We start from the raw sequence: 19,925 nt of genomic DNA on the forward strand, positions 1-19,925 counted from the left end.
CCTAGTGATATTTTATTGATTGATATGCCACCCAACTCCTGAAGTACTCTGGGCAACTAACATTTCCTCAGAATTCACAGAAATGTGGCTTCACAATTTATTTCTGGATTAAACAAATAGCTCTGTAATTTCCCCATATCTCATTCCTTTTAAATATTGGAATCATGTTTGCCTTATACAAGTTCCTTGAAGATAACAATCATTTCTTCTCAAATAAATTCTGCCAGCTCCTTCAACATGCTACATAATTTGCCTGGTCCTGAAAACTTCAATTCATTTAAGACAACAAGGAGAGTTCTTCGTAGGTTTTGTACCATTTATCAACCTGGAGCTCCATCCATCCCTTGAGAAAATGGAGAAGTGCTCTCACCCTCTTCACTGTTCTTATGAGACTAAGAATGATTATTACAAATGAGGGACATTCCATAATTACTCTGAATGGTGTTTAAATGCCTGCAGACCATCTTGCCATTTTAGTCAACAATCAAAGGGATGCTGCATTTACTCTTGCGCACAGGAAGACTACAGCTTGATTCACAGGCTAATGTTTGTCTGTCTCTCTTAATTGCCAAATATGAATGGTTAAAGTTTGGCAATATTTCTATTGGGCTAAGGATGAAATATGTCTTCCACTTTTACCTCAAGGCATATCCTACATGTCAAAGGAAGCTACCAGAATGAATTCAAATTAAATGATTTAAATTAACTAATTGTGTCATTTACACAATGTCCCATCATTTTCTCATCATCATAACATGGTGGCTGTGAGCAAGATCCACTCAATTGTAAGAAATTGTCAATCTGAATCTGAATCTACACCCCAAATCTCTTATAAATATTACGTCTAATATATTGTGGGAGGCATACTATCTTTACTTCATTTGATTGAATAGTAGAATATTTTTGTTACACTGGTACCTCTACCTAAGAATGCCTCTACTTAAGAACTTTTCTAGATAAGAACCGGGTGTTCAAGATTTTTTTGCCTCTTCTCAAGGACCATTTTCTACTTAAGAACTCGAGCCCGGAAAAATTTCCCAGGAAATTTGAGAGCGGCATGACAGCCCGATCAGTTTCCTGCCATTCTCCTTTTAATCCCGGCCATCTCAGGCTTTTCTGGGCTGCCAGAGGAGCCTTTTGGTGGCGCTTAAGGAGGCTTTGGCAGTACCAGAGCAAACAAAGCATTTTCCTTTCTCTGGGTGCTTGTAGAGGGAATAAACTACTTCTCTATGGTGACTCCTTGTGCTTCCTACCATATACCCGGCACGAGGTTGCCTCCTGGAGCATCTGGGAGCAGAAAGGCAAAAGGGGGCGCTTTGCCCCAGCCGGATCAACTCAGCTTCAGCCAAACCAAGGAGTGACCACAGTGAAGGAAAGGCACCGGCTACAAAGTGAACGAGTGAGAGGAGAGGGGAGCCCTTCAGCATGGGAAGGAAGAGAAAACAGGTAGCAGCAGCAGCAGCCGCTCTCTTTCAGTCAAAGGAGTGGGAGGTTCCCCCCTCTCGCCTGCCTGGCTTTCTCTCTCTGGCATAGTGTATGGGAGGCAGCCTCGCACTGGTTGTATTGGAGGTGCGTGTGCCTCGCCATCTCAGAGTCCCTGTTTCTTTTTTAAAGCCTTAAAGTTTTGGATTTTTTTCATTCCCCTCACCTCACCTTCTTTCTTCAACAGCGACTGTCCTCCTCCTCTTCTTCCTCCTCCTCCTCCCACCCAAATTCCGAGCTTTTATTTATTTCCTAATGGGTTTGCACACATTATTCGCTTTTTTTTATTCCTATGGGAAAATTGCTGCTTCTTAAGAACATTTCTACTTTAGAACCTGGTCATGGAATAAATTAAGTTCTTAAGTAGAGGTACCACTCTATTTTGTTGCTGTACCTTTGATTACAGAAAATAAGAAGAACATAAGAACATAAGAAGAGCCATGCTGAATCAGGCCAAAGCCCATCGAGTCCAGCATTCTGTGTCACACAGTGGCCCATGAATTGTCCTTGGGGATCTTGAGCAGAAAGAGAAGGCAAGACCCTCCCTTTCCCTTGACCCCAACAAATGATACTCAAGGGAATCCTGCCTGCCTCAACCAACATAGAGGCAGCACATGGACATCCGGTTCAATGACCACTGATACACTTGGCATCCATGAATCTGTCTAATCCTGTCTTGAAGCTATCAAGGCTGACAGCTGTCATGACCTCTTCTGGAAGTGAATTCCATAAACCAATGACCCTCTGGGTGAAGAAATATTTCCCTTTATTTGTCCTCACTTTCTTACCTATGAGCTTTAGGGAGTGCCCCCTTGTACTAGTATTGTGTGATAGAGAAAATATTTTTTTCTCTATCCACCTTTTCTATCCCATGCATGATTTTATGCATTCAATAAGTCACCCGTCAAATCAATCTTCTTGAGAAGTAGACTAACTTTCCACAATAGAGGAGCATTTGGGGACTTCGCCACTAATGATTAAAAGATTATCAAGCCAAAAATGTAATATATAAATATAAAATCCATCTACATAAGATGGATGCAATATAAAATCAATCTAGATAACATTTGAGGTTACACAAACTGCCAGTAATGCTGCACTCTGCACTATCTATAGCTTCTGAGTGGTCTTCAAGGGTAGCCCCATGTAGAGTGTGTTGCAATAATCCATCCATGAGATGACTAGGTCTTGAATGACTGAGTACAGGGACTCCTGATCTAGGAGAGGCTACAACTGACACATAACCTAAGGTTGCACTAAACCTTTCCAAGCCATGACTTCCACTTGGTCTTTACAAGAGTCATAAATTCAGGAAAACCTCCAAGTTGTAGATTGGATCCATCTGGGTTAGTACCACCCCATCAAGCAACATTAAAGTTGTCAAAGTCCTGGATTTTGGAGATCCATGTATCTAAATCCATTCTGTCTTGCCAGGATTCCGTCAAAGCTTGTTGCCCCCCATTTATCCCCGTAGCCTCCAGACACCACAAAGGAGCAGCAACAGTATCACTTAGATGGCCAGAGGGGAAAATATAGAGTTGGGTATCATCAGTATATTCCAGATACTTCAACCCATAGTGACAGAGCATCTCACTCAGTACTATCATCCAGTGGTATTAACATAGATATAGCAATTCTTCAATAGTGTAATTATACTATAACATTCTTGCTTTGTAAAAGCCACCAAAGTGTATGAGCTCTCTTACATATCTATTCTTATCCAGCTAACCATTTCTACAGGCTTCCCATTTTGTTATTATTTTCCCTCTCCATCATTCAGTTTCATATTCTATAGATTATTGGGGAAATGATCTTTCCCACCTCCTAAATTTTTATTCTGAAATATTTTTTGCAAGCTTTAAGTTATACTATAAATCTGCTGATAACTGTTTGCAAATTTTTGTCTGGACTTCAGTGGCATGGAAGCACAAATGAAATATGAAATACGAGTCTACGGAGAGGGGCGGCATACAAATCTAATAAATAATAAGAATGAATTGAATTCAGCTTATAATCCTTAGGCTATCACAGGCTTTCCATGTTGCCAGCCAAGTGAATACATTAAGAAAACACCCTGAAGCAATCAAGCAGCCTGAAGGTTAAAATTTCATTACATGTATGCAGTTCTGTTGGGTAATAGACTATTCCATTTGCTCAACTGTTCCATTTGCTCAACTATTCCATTTTCACTTACTATTCCTTTAGAGTCATTATGATGCTAATGAGAGAACTGTAATGATGCCATTCACAATGTCAAGGAAAAAAGGTATTTATGCATTTCTAGAAAGCCACTAAAACAGAAGTTAAATTTAAAATACTTGTTACAACAATGCTGTAAATCTCCTGAAATCCCTACAGGCCAAAAAGTGGAGTGGAGATGGAAGCAATGTGAGGTATTGGTAGGGCCTCATTAGTTACCCTACATTCTGTAGCAACAGCATGTGGCATTACTAGTTCTGAAACTCTTTTGATATTTTTTTTAGTTGTATGAAGTCATTCTTTTTTATCTGTACTTATGAAAAGTGTATTGAATTTACATCTTTGGATCAAGAAGTGTGTATTTATAATTGTTTGACAATAGTATTACTTGCTTTTAAATTTAGCGACTAAAATCTTCTCGTGTTTTTAAATTTTTTAATTGCGGCTCACAACAAATACAAAGCACAAATATTAAAAACAATTATAAAACCCATTATAAAACAGTCATACCATCCAATTCAACCATACATAAAATGAAACAGCTAAGGGTCAGTTATGTCCCCTAAGCCTGACAGCATAGGTGGGTTTTCAGTAGTTTACAAAAGGCAAGGAGAGGTAGGGCCAGTCCTGATCTCGAGGGGAAGTTGATTCCAGAGGCCCGGGGCCGCCACAGAGAAGGCTATTCTCCTGGGGCCCGCCAGACAGCATTGTTTTGTCGACAGGACCCGGAGAAGGCCAACTCTGTGGGACCTAATCGGTCACTGGGATTTGTGCGGCAGAAGGCGGTCCCGAAGGTATTCTGGTCTGATGCCATGTAGGGCTTTATAGCTCATAACCAACACTTTGAATTGTGACTGGAAACTGATCGGCAGCCAGTGCAAGCCATGGAGTGTTGATGAGACATGGGCATATTTAGAGGGGCGGCATACAAATCTAAGTAATAAATAAATAAATAAATAATAAATGCCCATGATAGCTCTCGTGGCTGCATTCTGCACGATCTGAAGTTTCTGAACATTTTTCAAAGGTAGCCCCATGTAGAGAGCATTACAGTAGTCCATAGTAGTAGATGATCCATTCCATCTAATGCAGAGTAAAAAAAAAAATGGGCTAATACTATGCAAAAACTTATGTCTCCAATGTCTGATTAATTAAATATGTGAATTGGGGAGGAAGTCCTTGCATACAAATCAACAATATATGTTCCATTTTGAAAATGATTTATTATGATACAGTGTTCCCTCAATTTTCGCAGGTCCAAACTTCATGAATAGCATATACCACGTTTTTTCAAAAAATATTAATTAAAAAATACTTTGTGGGGTTTTTTTTCTATACCACGGTTTTTTCCGCCCGATGACATCATATTGTTAATAAATAATTATGTTTATAAATATCAGGATTACTAAGTGTCTTATTCAATGGTGAGTACCAGTAATAATGGTGAGTAAATGGTTGTTAAAGGAATGGGAAATGGTAATTTAGGGGTTTAAAGTGTTAAGGGATGGCTTGTGATACTGTTCATAGCCAAAAATGGTGTATTTACTTCCGCATCTCTACTTCGCGGAAATTTGACTTTCACAGGCAGTCTCGGAATGCATCCCCCGCGAAAATCGAGGGAATACTGTATATCAACAGCCTTAGCATTTTCTTTCCTTTTATTCAATCTGGCTTTTTGTTTCCTCCAGCATCTTTGTTATTTCTTTTTTGTTTAAAATTAATGAAATAAAACACAGAACAATTCTAATATTTCCAATAATTGACAAGTATATCTAATCTCACATACATTCATCTAGAAGAAGGCATTAGAACTTGGCATTTAAAACGGCAGGGCGGGACTTCTAGTAAATTCAACATGAAGGTAAGTCATTGAAAAGCACTTTTCACACAAGGCAAACACATTCATTCATTTATAGTATATCCTTGGAACAAACTTCCAGCAGCCATGGTTGATAAATCCACAGTAACTGAATTTAAACATTCCTGGGATAAACATATATCCATCCTAAGATAAAATACAAAAAATAGTATAAGGGCAGACTCGATGGATCATGAGATCTTTTTCTGCCGTCAGTTTTCTGCCGTCAGTCTATGTTTCTATTTATCCATTCAATTTTATGCATTGCAAACTATTGAGCTAACTCGGTACTTTACAGTAATACAACACAGTATTTCATTATGTCTGTCAAATACACAGATTTCAAGGAAGGTTACCTCTCATATGCTAGTTTGCTTATGGAACCTTTAATTCTTTTCAGCACATATTTTGATTGCATTACTTAAATAATAAATGTACTTTCTCATGAGATTACATATGAAACAAAACCACTACTCCTTCAACAATTTATCAAAAACAGAATTGTCACCATGCCTACCAGTATATAATTTAAACGATTTTTTCCTGCATTCATATATTTCCAACATGGAATCTTTTGTGTGTTTTTTTTTAAATACTAGAGAGGGAATGGTTAATTTAGGAAGAAAACTGTTGTCTCCGATTGGGAATCATTTGGAATTTTGTATAAAATGAGTAATCTTATATGTGTAAGATTATATGTGTATGATGAATGTGGCTGTCTGTTTTTAATAATCCTGGGGTTTTAATATAAAATTTTATACTTGGGTTTCCATTGTTATATTTGTATTCTGTTTTGTAAGCCTCCCTAAGTCTGCAGAGATGGGCGGCATAGAAATCCAAACAAACAAACAAACAAACAAACAAACAAATAAATAAATAAATAAATTATATAAATGTTTTAAACAAATTAAATAAATAATTGGTAACTTCCAGTGTTTTATTCAAACCTTTTATGTCTACCATCCAATTCAGTAAGTATAGTATTTCTATTGTATTCACATTTTTTCCTTCCTTCCTTCTTTCCTTCCCTCCAACCTTCCTTCCTTTCATTGTGAAGCTGACTTGAAAAATATGTAAAGGCAAATACTACTTGATATGTATTTTTACGGAACTAAGAGATGAACCCAAAGCACTTATTTTCCCCTTCAGGCAAGGAAATGTAATGGAATATATGGAGTTAGGGGACAATGGAAAGCAACGTTGACTATCAACAATCTGCTGATCAACATTCAGACAAGAGTAGTAGGAAGCCAACAAGGGCTTATTGGTCAGAGGAAGAAGTTTAGGAAGGACCCATCCTAATACAAGAGATATTTAAAAGTGTTAACAGAAAGCTTGTACTTTCTGACTTGCAACATTCTGTTAATGTACCCTACATTACAGTATATGATACCCAGTTGTACATCTCCACCCCATGTCCAGTCAACGAAGCAGTGGAAGTGATGTGCCGGTGCCTGGAGGCTGTTGGGGCCTGGATGGGTGTCAACAAACTCAAACTCAACCCAGACAAGACGAAGTGGCTGTGGGTCCTGCCTCCCAAGGACAATTCCATGTGTCCGTCCATTACCCTCGGGGGAGAATCATTGACCCCCTCAGAGAGGGTTCGCAACTTGGGTGTCCTCCTCGATCCACAGCTCACATTAGAGAAACACCTTTCAGCTGTGGCGAGGGGGGCGTTCGGCCAGGTTCACCTGGTGCACCAGTTGCGACCCTATTTGGACCAGGAGTCACTACTCACAGTCACTCATGCCCTCATCACCTCGAGGCTCGACTACTGTAACGCTCTCTACATGGGGCTACCTTTGAAAAGTGTTCAGAAACTTCAGATCGTGCAGAATGCAGCTGCGAGAGCAATCATGGGCTTTCCCAAATATGCCCAAATATACTCCAACACTCCGCAGTCTGCATTGGTTGCCGATCAGTTTCTGGTCACAATTCAAAGTGTTGGTTATGACCTATAAAGCCCTTCATGGCCAGAATATCTCAGGGACCGCCTTCTGCCGCACGAATCCCAGCAACCAGTTAGGTCCCACAGAGTGGGTCTTCTCCGGGTCCCATCAACCAAACAATGTCACTTGGCGGGATCCAGAGAAAGAGCCTTCTCTGTGGTGGCCCCGACCCTCTGGAACCAACTCCCCCCAGAGATTAGAATTGCGCCCACCCTCCTTGCCTTTTGTAAGCTGCTTAAAACCCACCTCTGCCGCCAGGCATGGGGGAACTAAGATACACTTTCCCCCTAGGCCTTCACAATTTTATGTATGGAATGTTTGTATGTATGATTGGTTTTTATATAATGGGTTTTTAACTGTTTTTTTAGTATTGGATTTTGTTGTACAGTACTGTTTTACTGCTGTTGCTGAGTCTGCGGAGAAGGGCGGCATACAAATCCAATAAATAATAATAATAATAATAATAATAATAATAATAATAATAATAATAATAATACAGTAAAGTAATTCTTCTTTTAAAAAAACTAAACTGTAACATAAATCTCTAATGTACACAATACTAATTACTAATTATATATACATCCTTAACCTCTTATACACACTTACATTTACATATATTACGTCTTTCTTTCGATCTACACATCCTTAATATTATACTTAATCTTATTCCAACTTTTCTTTTTTTCTTTTCTGATGTTTTTCTATCTTGTTTACCTAGTAGGGCTGAAAGGAAGTTAGATGAGCCCATCTGTAGCAAGATTATTGATGTAGATATATGAGGTATAAAGTATTATAATTTCTGCTGGTGATTTTATTATTATTTTAAATGAATGTTAGCCACTCACATGGCAAGTGGTTAGTCAAACATATTAAATGAGTGAGTGAGCGAGCGAGTGAGTGAGCAAGTGAATGAATGAATGAATGAATGAATATAGAAGCAGAAAAGCAATTGCCAAGTGTCTGGCAGTACTCCCTTTTTATAATCCTGTAATCCCTTAATTTGGGGTAGAGTTGGGGCATTGGATGGAGCTGAGCATTTACTGGCTGGATGCCACACAGAGTTCATTCAAATATTCTTCTTTGTGCCCTAGGAGAGCAACATCTGCTGCTACTAAGAATGAACTCTCAACTTTCACACTGGGAAGCAAGCGCCTTCACCACTAGTCCACCATGTGGCTTTATCCAAATCTGTCAATGTATTCATGTATGCATTAATCATACTGACTGGAGATTTGGAAAAGTTTATATGTAATTATGAAAAGTACAATCCAGTTTATCTGGATAGCACCAGATAAAGAACAGGTAAGACATGAAGTGGTAGGGATGCAATAAATATAGTTATCTTTGTATTAAAGATTAGAGGAAAATTGTTTAAAATCTTATTTAAAAACTCTAATAGATACAAAATTGATTCCTTTTGAAATTAGATATGAAACACTGATTATTTTCTTCACCTAGCCAATAATGTGCCACCTGCTAATTGTGATGAACCAAGATAGATGTTTTAGGTGCCAGTTACTGAAACTGCACAAACAAACAAACAAGCAAATAAACACATACATACATACATACATACATACATACATACATACATACATACATACATACATACATACTGTAAACAGGGAGGCTTTCTGGATCATCCCAAGACAGGAGTAGGCAAAGTTGGCTCTCCTGTGACATGTGGACTTCAACTCCCAGAGTTCCTGAGCTAGTATGATTGGCTCAGGAACTCTGGGAGTTGAAGTCCACAACTTTGCTTACCCCTGTCCTAAGACAAATGTCTGAGAAAATTCATAAAATTGATATAGCTACTCCACAACAGAGTGACGGGACAGGTTCTTTACAATGGTAATACATCAGCTGCATTTGCCATTTCCAGTGGGATAACAGGATTTTATGCTAGTTCAATCTGTTCTTTACTTGCATGTTATTACATGCTATCCAGGGTCTGAAGGAGTATACTTTACATTGAATGGACAGTTCTCTCTCTGGCTTTTGCCACTTTAACACACAAAGTATCTTTATACAGTCATTCAAGAAACCCTCTTTGCTGTGCTGTTCCTGGTACATAAAGTCAGCGATCTACAGTTGACAGCTGAACAAGTTCTCAGATTCAGCTATGCTCTTCAGCTTGTTTATCAGCCTGAACAAGGCTGAAGTACATTACCAGCTGGTGTCAAACATCCAGTCCATAGAACCAAAAAACATTGTTAATGACATTCAGCTAAGAAATACAAACAGCTTCAAATACTTGGGAAATATCATGTTGAGTAATAGATCTTTGGACAAAGAAATTGACTCCAAAATCAGTAAAATCAGCTAGGCAATGGGGCAGCTTCACATTAGAGTACTCAATCAACACAACATACATATCTCCATAAATCTGAAAATCAGATTTATGTACTATTTCTTCATTCCTATATGGGTGTGAATTATCAGCTCTGTACCAAAGAGCTGTGCACTTCACATGTGCACTTTGCACTTCATCTTTAGCATGGTCTCCAATCTGGAAGTCTTGGCTCACAAAGCCCTTGATTATGAGAGCCCAGATTATATGGGTAGGACTCATTATCATAATGGATGACCACTATATACCTTGCCAGTTGCTCTATAATGTACTGAACTCTGCCAAAAGGTCAGTCGCACAAGCGTTGTAAGACACTGTGAAAGAAATTCTAGCCACAGAACTAGCAGCTTCAGCTGTTGACAGAACCCACTGGTAAATCTTTTGTTGGGAAGTGTTCAGGGATATACTGTACAAGCCAATGCACACCCTGCAGGCACATACGCAGTACTAAAAAAAATTCACATACACAGCACTGTTCCCCGTAAGCTGCGCGTGTGAGCGCGCACGTGCTCCAAAATACCCCCGTGCGCACCCTTTTCCTTGGTCGCGCGCTCCCCATCCCACTGCCAGCCCGTGGGGGTGTGTGGGCGGGGAGGCGCGGGCAGTAGTTTCAAGTTTCAAGTTTTATTGGATTTATATGCCGCCCCTCTCCGACAACTCGGGGCGGCTAACAACAATCATGAAAATATACAATAAAATCCAATACTAAAAGCAAATTAAAACCCCTTAATATATAAAAACGAAACATACATACAAACATACCATGTATACAGTTGTAACGGCCTAGGGGGAGAAAAAAGTCTTAATTCCCCCATGCCTGGCGGCAGAAGTGGGTTTTAAGTAGCTTACGAAAGGCAAGGAGGGTGGGGGCAATTCTAATCTCTGGGGGGAGTTGGTTCCAGAGGGCCAGGGCCGCCACAGAGAAGGCTCTTCTCCTGGGTCCCGCCAAGCGGCATTGTTTAGTTGACGGGACCCGGAGAAGACCCACTCTGTGGGACCGAACTGGCCGCTGGGATTCGTGCGGCAGAAGACGGTCCCTGAGGTAATCTGGTCCGGTGCCATGAAGGGCTTTATAGGTCATAACCAACACTTTGAATTGTGACCGGAAACTGATCGGCAACCAATGCAGACTGCGGAGTGTTGTGTGACATGGGCATATTTAGGGAAGCCCATGATTGCTCTCACAGCTGCATTCTGCACGATCTGAAGTTTCCGAACACTTTTCAAAGGTAGCCCCATGTAGAGAGCATTACAGTAGTCGAGCCTCAAGGTGATGAGGGCATGAGTGACTGTGAGCAGTGACTCCCGGTCCAGATAGGGTCGCAACTGATGCACCAGGCGAACCTGGGCGAACGCCCCCCTCGCCACAGCTGAAAGGTGTTTCTCTAATGTGAGCTGTGGATCGAGGATGACGCCCAAGTTGCGAACCCTCTCTGAGGGGGTCAATGATTCTCCCCCCAGGGTGATGGACGGACAGATGGAATTGTCCTTGGGAGGCAAGACCCACAGCCACTCCGTCTTGTCTGGGTTGAGTTTGAGTTTGTTGACACCCATCCAGGCCCCAAGAACCTCCAGGCACCGGCACATCACTTCCACTGCTTCGCTGAGCTGCGGCCGCCCCTGCCTCTCCATGGTGCCTCCGGCCCCCTCGCACTCCTGGCCTCTCGGCCCTGCCCCCCACCCACCCAGCCTCTCTTTCTCCTCCGCTGCAAGAGAGGCGAGGCAGGCGTTCTCTGGAGGCTGGCGGGCACACGGGCCGATGCACACTCTTCCCATCTCCCTGCCTGCGCGCCCGCCCGGAACATTCAAAGTAAGAGCGAAGGGTTTTCTTATTTTGAATGTTCCAGGCGGGTGGGCTGGCAGGGAGATTTGGGGAGCGCGCGCCGGCCCGCTCGCCCGACATTGTAAATCACTTTTGCCAGCCTCCGGAGAACGAGAGTGAGAGCAACAGAGCAAGATAGAGAGAAAATCAGAAAGAGAGTGAGAGAGAAAGAGGGGGGAGAGAAAGAGATAGCAAGAGAGAGAGAACGAGAGAGAGAAAGAGTGAGAGAAAGAAAACAAGAGAGGGAAAGTGAGAAAAAGAGAGAGAGCAAGAGGGGGAGAGATAGAGAAAGAGAGGGAAAGAAAGAAAGAGATGAGAGAGGAAGGAAGCGAGTGAGAGAGAGGAAGAAAGCAAGATAGAGAAAGATAGAAACAGAGAGAGAAGTGACTCTTGATTTAAAGCATATGGTAAAAGCACTTAAATAATAACAGGGGAAAAAACCCAGCCCTCACCTGTTTTTATTAATAGTTTTGCTGGTTGTTTGAGTTTTAATAGTAATGGATCTTGATTTTTTAAAATTATTAATTTCTTTTAATAAAAAAGAAAATATTTATTTATTTATTTATTTATTTATTTATTTATTTATTTATTTATTTATTTATTTATTTATTTATTTATTTATTTATTTATTTATTTATTTATTTATTTATTTATTTATTTATTTATTTATTTATTTATTTATTTATTTATTTATTTATTTATACTTCTATGCCGCCCAGTCCCAAAGGGACTGTTGCTCAGACACTATACTTTTCTGCCCACACCAAAAAAAAATTAGAGGGAACATTGATACACAGTACAAAACAAGATGGCTGCCCTCTAGGCGCTGCTGAGAGAACCAGCTCAGGGGAGTGGGAAGCCTGGGTCACTGCCGGCTTCAGAGACCCAGGCCGCCAAGTTACTAACAGTTCTATAGAATCTGTCCAAACCAGTAGGAACCCACCTCTGCTGCAGTAGCTATAATGAATAGGTTTGAAGTGTTTTTACATCAGGACAGAGTCACTGATGATACAAAGTATATCTAAGTGTTGCATTCACTTCTCAGCTCTAATATGACCACAAAACATAGTTTTGTCCCTGAAAAATGACTCTTGGTGAAAGAAGTTGGAAAAGTACAGGTACTAATTTATTTATTTTATTTATTAGATTCGTATGCCGCACCTCTCTGTAAACTTGGGGTGGCTAACAACAATAATAAAACAATATGAACAAATCTAATATTTAAGTTAATTTTTAAAAAAACCTTATTTAAGAAACCAACCATACACACAGACATACCATGCATAAATTTTATAAGCCTAGAGGGAGGTAATATCTCAATTCTCCCATGCCTGACGACAGAGGTGGGTTTTAAGGAGCTTACAAAAGGCAAGGAGGGCTGGGGCAACTCTGATCTCTGAGGGGAGTTGGTTCCAGAGGGTCGGGGCCGCCACAGAGAAGGCTCTTCCCCTGGGTCCCACCAAACGGCATTGTTTAGTCGCCTGGACCTGGAGAAGGCCAACTCTGTGGGACCTAATTATCATTTAAAAACTGGGACCAGCATTTCAATCAAGTGAAGTGATATGGTGGAACCTCCAACTACTCAAGGCGGAAGGAATTAAGAGGAGGCCAAGCTTAAGGTCCTTACAGAGGACCTTAACTACAGAGAGCAGCACAGATCCAACATCCTCCAGAATCCCCGAAGCCTTATCAGACTGCAAATAAAAGTACAGTAAATGTACATATCCCAGGATAATGCCCTGGATCCTAGGATATAGTCTGAGTCACTGGGACCAGTGCAGTGGTGAAATCTATTTACCTTTCCTACCAGTTTTTAAGTGTGCGATTTGCGTGTGCGCCCTTTTTCATGCTCTGCATATACACAGAAGTCTTTGTGCATGTGCAAACAGTTAAAAAAAGAAAATAGCAGCGTGTGGGTGGGTTGGTGGAGCCTCATGCTGCCACCACTACTGGTTCTCCAAACCACCAGCTGCCGCCACCACTATCGGTATGCCCAAACTGGTAGCATTTCACCCTTGGACCAAATGTTTACTTTTCTCAAGCTTTCAAGCTCATGCTGGAGTCCATCATCAGGGAACCTCTCTTTCACCGGAATATGTGCACTAGGCTGTTCTACAAATTCTTTGTATTTATATGGTGCTTGGTTGCGTATAGCTGTTCAATTTATTTATTTATGTATTTCTATGCTGCCCAACTCTCGATGGACTCTGAGCGGCTTGCAACAGGATCTGGCGGGGCCTAGGGGAAGAGCCTTCTCTGTGGGGGGCCCAGCCCTCTGGAACCAGCTCCCCCACAGATTCACACTGCCCCCACCCTCCTTGCTTTCCAAAAAAGTTTGAAGACTCATCTTTGCCACCAGGCCTAGGGCCACTAGATCTCCACCCACTGACCAATGAATGTGTTTAGAATGACCTGTTGAGTGAATAATTTGAATGTTTTAAAGTTTTTTAGGATCTTTTAAAGTCTTTTAATTGTAATTAATTGGATCAAATTGTTTTACTATGTATTCTATGTTTGTTGTGAGCTGCCCCGAGTCCACGGAGAGGGGCAGCATACAAATCCAATTAATATAATATAATATATATTCAAATCCCAGTAAAACACGGTGTGGCTACCTGATGAAGGCTAATAAGCCAGAAATAGATCTATAGTAGTCTCCCTTCCTTGTCATTATCAGCAACACCTATAGATTATAGTTGTGGACTATAAAAAAAACCTATCTGCCTTGGAATATGGCCTTTAGTGGGGCCGAGAGGCAAAAAGGAGGTGTGACGTTCCTTCGATTCGACAAAACCCTTCCCTGGTACAAGCTGATACAGGAGTTGAGCCTGTATCCTAGTGGCTAAGACTTACAAGGCAGAGGCCCCGAGTGTAAATGACCAGAGAGATAGGAGGAAAACCACCACAGCACGGTGGTCCCAACCCTAGCTCCCTTAGTCATCCCAGAAGGATACCATAGTCAATGGTATTGAAGCCTGCTGAGAGATCAAGTAGCACCAAGATAGAGGAATGACCCCTATCTTGTGCTCACCAGAGATCATCCAACAGCGTGGCCAAAGCAGTTTCCGTGCTATAGCCAGGTCTGAAGCCAGATTGACAAGGGTCTAGATCAGTGGTTCCCAACCTTTTTTTGGCCATGCCCCATCCAACCATTTGTAAAATCCTGATGCCCCCACCCCATGACATATAATTCTTACTATTCAAAAAGTGAACTCTACACATGCAGAGGAAGCCTAAAAGGCCATTAACCTGGTTTAAACAAGGCTCCAATTTCCCCCATTAAAAATCAAATAGCCCCCCTGTGGGGCATGGGCCCCACATTGGGAATCACTGGTCTAGATAATCCATTTCATCCAATGACCGTAGGAGTTGAAGTGCCATCACTTTCTCTAAAACCTTTCCCACAAATGGAAGGTTGGAGACTGGATGGAAGTTCTTTAATTCTGCTGGATCCAGGAAAGGCTTCTTGAGGAGGGGTCTCATCACCGCCTCCTTTAAAGATTGCGGGAAAGACCCTTTACTCAAGGATGCATTAACTAAAGCCTGAAACCAGTCTTGTTTCCCCTCCCTACAGACCAAAACCAGCCAGGAAGAGCATGGGTCCAACAAACAAGTGGAGGAACTCATCGCTTCCAGAGTCTTGTCTACTTCCTCAGGCTCAAATTCATCCCATATAATAGGACTAAGACCTGCCCCTGTCATCTTGGTTGGAATGCCCAATCGGAGTCCAGGTTATCCAAATCTGGGCGATTATATCCGATAGAAACTGAGCAAACTCCTCAGCTCTACCCCGAAGGGGGTCCTCGGTTCCCCCTACATTAAGGAGGAAATGAATCACCCTAAACAGGGTGCGAATCAGCAGATGCAATAAGTGCAGGAAAATGTGAGCATTTTGCCGCCCCTATTGCCACTAAACAAGTCCTAATAAAGGCTCTTAAAATTGTTCGGTCAGATTTGGAGTTACTGGTCCCCCAGTGTCGCTCTAGACATCTCTTCTGGCGCTTCATCTTCCGTACCTCCTTGGTAAACCAGGGAGATTTCCTGGATCCATCACTGTGGAGAGGTCGCAAAGGCACAATCCGGACCAGTGCCCTCCAATGCTGCCCTATTCCAGGCAGCCACCAGGGACTCAGCTGGATTGCGGACAAGGGAGTCCGGTATCACCCCAAGCTCCTTCTGGAACCCTTCAGGGTCCATTAGGCATCCTGGGCCGGAACCACTTAATTATTAATTAAGGTGATGATGGTTGTTAAATCATTGATTGTTGTTTCCTTGTGTCACTGTGCCCTCAGCTCCTAAGTATCTGGTAAATCTGACTTATCTGATTGTTCCACAGGGAATACAATCAGTATGATAAGATTCTCGTAACACAGGTGAATAACAATAAAGATTCTGCTTTGAGATTATTCCTGAGAGGTGCTGGTTGCTTGTGTCTGAAAGATGCCCACTAAGTGAACACTTCAGCTTTCCGTTGCTTTACAGATTTGCCAAGGTCAAAAATGCAAGGACTGGTCATAAAGTTACTTTTTTATCACAATCATAACAGCAACAGTTGCTAAATATATCAGTTGCTAAACGAAAACTACCTGTTGGTCTCTTTTCACACTTAAATGGATACAGAGTTTGAAGATTCATGAGAATTTGTAAGTTCTAGTTTGTTTGTTTGTTTGTTTGTTTGTTTGTTTGTTTGTTTGTTTGTTTGTTTGTTTGTTTATCTAGGAATTTGAATTGTATACCCATAGTACTAGGAAAAATATGATACATAAATTAAGAACCCATAAACACTTTGAGAATAATAAAATGTTCAAGATTCTAATCTATTCTGTTCCACGTACCATGCTTTGCTACCAGGCTGCTGATTACACTGATATAGATAATTGATATTTTGCATACATACATGTTATTTCTGACATAACATTCCAGTTATCTTAAAAGCTATTTCATACAAAAAATTTAAATACAAGAGCAATACTTTGGGATGCATCTATTAGCAGGCTTCTTAAATTTATTCGACTACATTTGTCTTCGGTATGAATTCATCCTTGGAAAAATTGCACAGATATATTTTACATGATTTATGTGAATGATTACTTTTAAAGGCCACATTTATCACTGTGGGAAAGAATCTTTATACAACATGCCTTATAGACCTAGAGAACAATTGAGTTTCATGTAGAAGATTGTTGTTATATAATATGAAAATCAAAATGGTATGTTGATAATATTAATGTTAAAGAAAAAGCAGGTCAGGGGAGTCCTGAGTGGGTTGATAAACTTCTCTTCTTAACCAAGATTTCTAAAGTCACATGTTGGTTCTTTTGATTCTTTAATTACTCTCTTTAAAATAAGTACCAATTAAAATTGCCTTTTCAACTGATTTTGTATCTCAATGAAGCAGTGCACAAATGTCACTGACACAATAAATTAGATGCTTTATGAGTTAATTATATTGCTGCCTTATCTTCTGTCCATTGAATAATGCAAACAAAATCAAAGTTAAGCATTCTGAAAAAAAGCAAGTTGTCTTTGCTGTATTATTTGCTACTTTCCATTAAGTTTAAGAGCTATTTTTACTTTTACAAGATTCCTACTAAAAAAAGAAAAGAAAAGAAGGATTCCAAGGAAGTGAATCACAAATATTGGCAACAGTCTTTCAAGACCAAATCAATTCTTTGCAGAAGTCAACATCAGCTACTTTACCTCTTAATTTCAATTAAAATCAATGAAGTAAGTTATTATAATAACTTTCTAATGTTTTCTTCTTTTAAATTCCTGCCCTCTACCTTAGGGGCTTTACTTAAGATGCCATTTTTTAGGATAAATTGTGCATTTTTAATGATTGAGTCATCATGAGAAGCAAGGAAAATGGGAACCGTGTATCTTCAAATACTAAGGCACTGCAGCAAAATATTACAGATAAACACCTACCAAAATTGGCTTGGACAAAAAGGGTGACAGTGGACATAATTAGCAGAACACAGAATATAGTTAGCATGCATACCATCTTAGAACTATTCTGTATTGTATTTGTACCATTACTTATTTATTACACTTAGAATGGCTCTCTTCGATTAACACAACTATACTGGCAGCAAATAAGCTAAAATGGCTCATTTCCACAAACATTAGGAGCCATTATTCCCTCCTCCACTTCAGAACTTTACTTTCGTGTACAGTATTTGTGTCTTTATATACAATCTATTAATCATGCTTTTTATTTGTGTTTTCTACATTACACTAACAGACAGGCAGGCAGCCTACATTTATAGCATCTGAAAGTCAGTAGTAGCAAAAATCTAACTGAATATTTCAGCGTGCCTAAAATCCCATTTGCCAACCACCTCGTCCCTATAAAATATAAACATAATTAAGTGTGCATGTGTGCGTGTCCAAAAACACACGCCTATTAATGATCACAGACGCACAAACACGTCTGTGCAAATCGCACCCACGGTTTTGAAGACGCTGCCAGCCAGTCCTAGAAAGCCTCAGGGAAGCTACTGGCCGATCCGCTCCTCTCGTCCGCCCGCCCTCCACGGAAAAGAAACTACCGTGAGGTGGGGGGGACGCTCCTAAGCGCGAGGAGCCCCCCGGGAAAAGGAGGGCTGCCGGAGAGGGAGCGATTCATGAACATTAGGCGACCCGGTTATTTATAACCTCCAGTAAAGGGTCCTTCAGAGAGAGAGAGAGAGAGAGAGCTTGGCGCGTTTTCTAGCAAAGGCGGGGAGAGAAATAGGAGGAGAGCGCGAGAAGGCGGCAAGGGGAGCGCCAGGTCCCCCCCCCCCTTTTTCCTCAAACGGCCAGAGGATGCTAGTTTCACACACAGATGCGCGCACATCTCCAAAGGCTATTGGGGAGGGGGGGTGTCGTGCTGACGGCGGGGTTGGTGAAAGAAAAAAAGGCCCTCACAGTGAAGACCCCCTCCCAGGCAAACACTTCGTTCGTTCGTTCGTTTGTCTCCCTCTTTTTCGCTTCCGAAAGGGCATCCTGAGTCCTCAACTGGATCCTTAGGATGGGTCGCTCTGTGTCTTCTTTAGATTTTCCCTCAGCTCCCTCACCCGTTGTCCGTCGTCCGCCGTCCGCCCCCCCCCCCTTCCCGCCCCGGCACTTTGAGAGAAGACGCGCGCTTTATTATGTCCCGTCCCTTCGTGCCCCCCCCCCCTTCCACCGCGCTTCGCCTGAGGAGAAAGCAGCTGCCGCCTCGGAGACCAGAAAAAAAATCGCCCGTGGACCCCCCTTCACGCGCACCCTTCCCCCCCAAAAGGGCCTCCCCTCTCCAGCCAACGCCGGGTCGCTTTGTCGGACAGTCGCCTTCTCCTTACCCGCGGCTCTGCGTGGCTAGCGGGCGGCGGTACTTTCCCTCCCTCTGGATCCTGCTGGCGGCCTCTTAGGCTTGCCCTCAGTGCCCGCTATTTTCTCCGGGGAAGGCGGCGTCGTGGACGACGGGGAGGAGGAGGAGGAGGACAGTCTCCTCCTTCCCGCCCTCGCTGGTGTGTGCAAGGAGGCTGTTGTGGCGGTTGATGCTGAGGAAGAAAGAGCCTCTCGCTCCCAAAGCGGAGGAGCGCGTGAAAACCAGTCTGTCCTGTTTTCCTGCGCATTCGTGTAACACCCCTGGTGTAGGATATTGTACATAGACATACATACGCGCGCACACACGCACACACAGAGGTGCCCCCGGGGGTTAGCGAGGGAAAGGGAGGCTACCCGCGCTTTCAAAAGGCTCGCGTCGCAGCTGGCAGGCTGAGCAAAAAGGGAGGGAAAGCAACGAAAGGCTCCCTTGTCCCTCACGAGTCACCTCAGAGGGCGAAAGGAGCCCTCGCGCCCCAGGGGTTAGGACCCTCCGCCCTCTCTCGTCCTCTTTCCCGCATCCCTCGAGGTGCAGAACGGCTCCTCCTCCTGCTGCTCCTGCACGGGCTAAGGCTGAATTTGTTCGGCTTCAACGAGACCATTGTTGTTTACGGAGCCCTGCGGTGTTTTAGGTTTTTTCTTTTTTTTCCCTTTTCTCCAGCAGTCCTTTCATCTCCTCAAGTCGAGGCAGCAGCGCAGATAGGAACCAGATGAGTTGGAAGGCCGAGCGTTTTGAGAGGAGACGGCTGATCCCGCAGGATAAGAGTTTCCCTCCCGGGTCTGGGAGGCAGAATGCAGCACCTTTGGCTAGCAGATTTTTTATTTATTTTATTTTTATTTTTTATATATTTGTCATACAATTATAGGATGGTAATTTAGCATAAACATAACATTAGAAAAGTAATGATAAAAAACAAT

The 19,925-nt window shown here is 42.0% G+C and overlaps 1 protein-coding gene and 1 long non-coding RNA gene across 2 annotated transcripts in view; one reads left to right on the forward strand and one right to left on the reverse strand.

The window, feature by feature from the left end:
* The window catches only part of SERTAD4 (SERTA domain containing 4), a 38,962-nt gene extending 19,660 nt beyond the window's left edge, over positions 1-19,302 (reverse strand). The window contains 3 exon segments of the mRNA XM_070734489.1: positions 18,983-19,069; positions 19,071-19,110; positions 19,112-19,302. Coding sequence (XP_070590590.1) covers positions 18,983-19,069; positions 19,071-19,110; positions 19,112-19,302 — 318 coding nt within the window.
* LOC139157584 (uncharacterized) lies at positions 5,401-16,066 on the forward strand. Its single transcript, XR_011557512.1, has 3 exons — positions 5,401-5,542; positions 8,580-8,790; positions 15,235-16,066. It is a non-coding gene; the product is annotated as an uncharacterized lncRNA (long non-coding RNA).
* Positions 19,303-19,925: the final 623 nt, after the last annotated feature.

Source organism: Erythrolamprus reginae, chromosome 1 (assembly GCF_031021105.1).
Source record: "Erythrolamprus reginae isolate rEryReg1 chromosome 1, rEryReg1.hap1, whole genome shotgun sequence".
NCBI classification, from domain to species: Eukaryota; Metazoa; Chordata; class Lepidosauria; order Squamata; family Dipsadidae; genus Erythrolamprus; species Erythrolamprus reginae.